This window comes from Mus caroli, chromosome 4 (genome assembly GCF_900094665.2).
Source record: "Mus caroli chromosome 4, CAROLI_EIJ_v1.1, whole genome shotgun sequence".
Classification (NCBI taxonomy): domain Eukaryota; kingdom Metazoa; phylum Chordata; class Mammalia; order Rodentia; family Muridae; genus Mus; species Mus caroli.
Window position 1 is genome coordinate 130,636,393 of NC_034573.1, and position 4,087 is coordinate 130,640,479.

A 4,087-nucleotide genomic window follows, 5' to 3' on the forward strand; every position below is an offset into this window, starting at 1 on the left:
CGGAAGCGGCCTTCCACTCGTTGGCGCTTAGGCGGCTAGCGGTCCTCAGGGTGAGAGGCCGGCTTCCCACCGCGGTGTTCGACGGGATGCCGGAGGGGAAGGGGTGGGGCTGACGTCAGAAGCCAAAATGGCGGCGACGGTCGGGGTCTCCTTGAAGCGCGGCTTCCCGGCTGCCGTTCTGGGCAGATTCGGCCTGCAGGTGAGCCCGGGAGCCGTGGTTCAGAGGGGAGCCGTGCCTGTCACCAAGGCTGCCTGGGTAGAGAGGCCGCGGAGAGGCGGAAGGAGCCCGGGTCCAGGCCTCGGGGTAGGACTTATCCCGGCATCCTGCTCCTGAGCATCCTTTCCGACAACCATCCCGCGCTTCTCCATCGCCGGAGAGAGAGGCGCGGCCGGGAGGAGGTTGGAAGAGAGAACGGAAAGACAGAGGTCAGGGAGAGGTCAAGGTCATAGGATGAGCGACCTGTGGTCGGGACCCAGAATCAAATCCTGCTAGTTGTACTCCGCCAGGCTTGTGTGAAAGGGAGGCCTGCGGGGTGTCTGGGGTGGGACCCGGGAGGCCAGGTCGCACCTCCAGGTTAGGCTGGTCTGGATCGGTCAGGTCGGAGGGCGGTGGACTCTGGAGGGCAATGCACTTGACCCGCAGAGGTAGGGAGACATGAAAGAAAGCGACCCCGACCCCTTGAAAGATCCGGACTGTGGAAGTCTGCAGGCAAGACCCGGTTCCCTAAAGCGTTGCTTCTTCAGGGGTGTGTAGCGGCACTGATCTCATACCGCTGGCATGGGGTGACAGGCAGAGCCTGGAGCTGCTTTTGTTAATACTACTGTAATAGCTCTGTCATAGGTCTGCCACACGCCCTGTATCCTCGGGAGCTGCACAGTAAAAGCATTTAGAAAGGCAAGAGAAACTGCCTCTCCTTACTTATAGCTTTACAGATACCATTCAGTCCTCCTCTGGGCTCCTGGATAGTCCTTCACGGGCGGACAACAGGAACTCCCATTTTGTTTTGGGGAGTTTTGTTGGTTTTTTTTTTTTTTTAGATTTTGTGTGTGTGTGAGTGTATGAGTGTGTGCTTTCATTATAGGCACCATGTGCCCGTGGAGAAGAGAGTTTCCTGGACTGGAGTTACAGGTGGTTATCAGCTGCCGTGTGCGTGCAGGGAACTGAACTCTGCTCCTTCCAAAGTGCTAAGACGAACCTCCACCCTGCGATAATTTTAGTGTTGTTTTGGTTAGGTTTTTGACTTTTCGTTATGCAACCCTGGCTGGCCTGGAACTCAGAGATTCTCCGGCTTCAGCCTTCTGGGTGCTGGGATTAAAGGTGTGAGCCACCACCACCACCCGACTTGTGCATCCCTTTGCATGCACACCCATCATACCAACACTCCAAAGGCTGATGCAGCAAGATCAGGAGTTTAAGGACATCCTCAGCCCTACACGGAGTCCAAGGCCAACCTGGGCTACTTGGGACCCTGTCTCAACAAAAACAGACAGTGCCTTACCAGAACCTCAGGCTGATGTCCCAGAGATTCAGTTAATGATTCTGTTTTTGTTGTTGAGAATGTCATGCGTGAGTACTGTATTTAAATAATTTCCACCCCCTCTCTCCTCCCATGCCTCCCCTCCCTTTCACACTCATGACTTCTTTAATTATCATTGCTAAATATATACATACACAATCTCTTAAGTGCCTTTAGTGTTCCTTATGCATGACGCGTTTAGGGCTGAGAACATGGGATGAATAATCCCAACACCAGTCTGAGCAGAGGGGAATGGGAGAAATTTCACAAGGCCCCACCCCTAGCTGAAGAGCTACAGCAATCAGTGACTAAACAAAGGGGGTGTGTCGGTCTGGGGGAGGGACCACATGATAGGTTGTCCAGTTAATGGTTCTCGGTGACCTTGTTCCTCAGCCTCTTTCCTCGTTGCTGAGGCAGCAGTTGAGTTGTAAGAGCCCTGCTGTAAGGAGTGACTTCTCAGGCTCAGGCTGGGCTTTCTAAGTGTAGAAGAGGCTGGCTTCAAAGGTCGGACTCTGGTAGGATTTCAGGAGAGACCTTTGCCTACTTTCCAGGGCAGTAAGAGTGAGAGAGGCCTCCTGTCTGTGGGAATGTATATTTGTGCTCAAACAGCTCCATCCTCAGCTTGGTGTGGGTTCTGGTTCTCAGTCCTGTGATGTGCACCTCTGGACTGCAGTCCTGCCTGTGGGTGTTTAGCTGCACTAGGTTAACTACCAGGAGCATCCTTATTTCTCCGTCTGGACTATGAACTCCAGGAGGCCAGACGCCTGGAATGCCCGCCTGCAGTCAGAACAATACAAATACATATATAAGCCAGTGTTGAAAAGCACAGATCATTTCCTGAGCTGTGCCAGCAGTTTGGCTTGCTTGTGAAGTAGGTATGGGCTCCACCCTCCCCTTTGCAAAGGGGGAAGTGGGACCAGACTGGCTAAGAGATTCTCTAAAGAACACACAGCTCAAAGGTAACGGGGCTGGATTGGAAGCAAACACACTAACACACTTCAGATACAAGCTTGCCCCTTGAGTCTGTGTGGGTTTGGCTTCACGCTGCCTTTGCCTTCCTGCCTTCGCCCTTCCCTCTTGGTGGCTGTGTCATCTGTCTAGCTTCAGGCCCGCCCCTGAGGAAGCTAGAGGAAGTTCGTCTCCTCGCAGATTGTCTAGAAATGTTCTTTCCCACATAGCACGCTCACTAGAGTCATAGATTGAGCTGCAGATGTGTTCAGTCTCCACTCCCATGGGGAACTTGGCACATAAGTTGCTGGACAAGGAGGGAGGGAGAGAAGGAAGTCTCACACTTTGGCCCATCTCCCTGTCTACACAGTCTTTTTTTTTTTTTTTTTAAAGCAAAAGTTTATTAGGAAAAGCCAAGGAGATGACTCTGTGCATATTGGTCAGGCCTGATGAGCAGAGCCCCGCCCCCAGAGCCCACATGAAGGCAGGAGGAGGGACCCTACTGCAGAGTGCTCTTCCGCCCTCCATACGAGCGCATCCTCACCTCTGACATCATGCACACAATCCGAATAAATATGGTTTTGTTTCAAACAAAAGTTTTAATATAGATTTAGGCACACACGTTAGCGGAGAGGGCAAAAGCCTCGAGGGGACACAGGCTTCTCAAGGGGTTACTCATATTCCCCTTCCTAACACTGGGCAGCACTGAGGTTCCTGTGAGCTGCTGTTCTGCATCCGATGTCAGTGTGCACGATGCTACACAACATCCATTAGGGAAGAATCACAATACAGATGCATGTGGTGTGTAATTACCTGGAGAGTCCAGAAGAGGGCGTAGAATGTGTCTGTATCATCCCCAGCACCTGCATAAACCAGGCATTGTAGGTTATCCCTGCTGACCCAGCATGGGGGTGCAGAGGCAGGAGGATGGGGCTTCATGGCCATCATCTCAGGGCCATTGTCCCCGGCTGTCTGACTCACATGGCAGAGACTTGGTTTTGCTGAGACGAAGTGGAACACAGCCGAACTTGTTTGCTCCCTAATTTAATTTGTGTTCAGATATTCTTCATCTTGTTTTCTTCACCAGATTTTCTCAGTGTGAGCTTTCACTGGGTTTGGGAGGAGTGCTTTCTTTTTAAATGCATGGTCTCAGCCTCCTCTGGCCTCAACTGCATGATCCTGCCTTCACCTCCCAAGTGTTGGGATTACAGTCCTGTGCCAGTTTGAAAATGTTACCATGTTAGGTTTTTGGTTTGGTTTGGGTTGGGTTTTTTTGTTTTTGTGTTTTTTGTTGTGGTTTTTTGTTTTTTAGACAAGGTTTTTCTGTGTAGCCCTGGCTGTCCTGGAACTTGCTCCATAGATCAAGCTGGCCTCAAACTCAAGAGATCCACTTGCCTCTGTCTCCCAAGTGCTGGGATTAAAGGGATGAACCACCACCCCAGCTGTCATGTTGGGATTCTTTAAAAATACTTAATACTGGGCAGTGGTGGTACATACTTTTAATCCCAGCACTTGGGAGGCAGAGGCAGGTGGATTTCTGAGTTCGAGGCCAGCCTGGTCTACAGAGTGAATTCCAGGACAGCCAGGGCTACACAGGGAAACCCTGTCTCAAAAAACAAAAA

At 51.5% G+C, this 4,087-nt stretch overlaps 1 protein-coding gene across 2 annotated transcripts in view; it reads left to right on the forward strand.

Moving 5' to 3' along the window:
* Sdhb (succinate dehydrogenase complex iron sulfur subunit B) overlaps positions 1-4,087 on the forward strand; it is a 17,742-nt gene continuing 13,655 nt past the window's right edge. For both annotated transcript variants that reach the window (XM_021160812.1, XM_021160814.2), the window contains exon 1: positions 1-199. In XM_021160812.1, the coding sequence (XP_021016471.1) occupies positions 128-199 (72 nt within the window). In that variant the 5' untranslated portion in view covers positions 1-127. The remainder of the gene's footprint in view (positions 200-4,087) is intronic.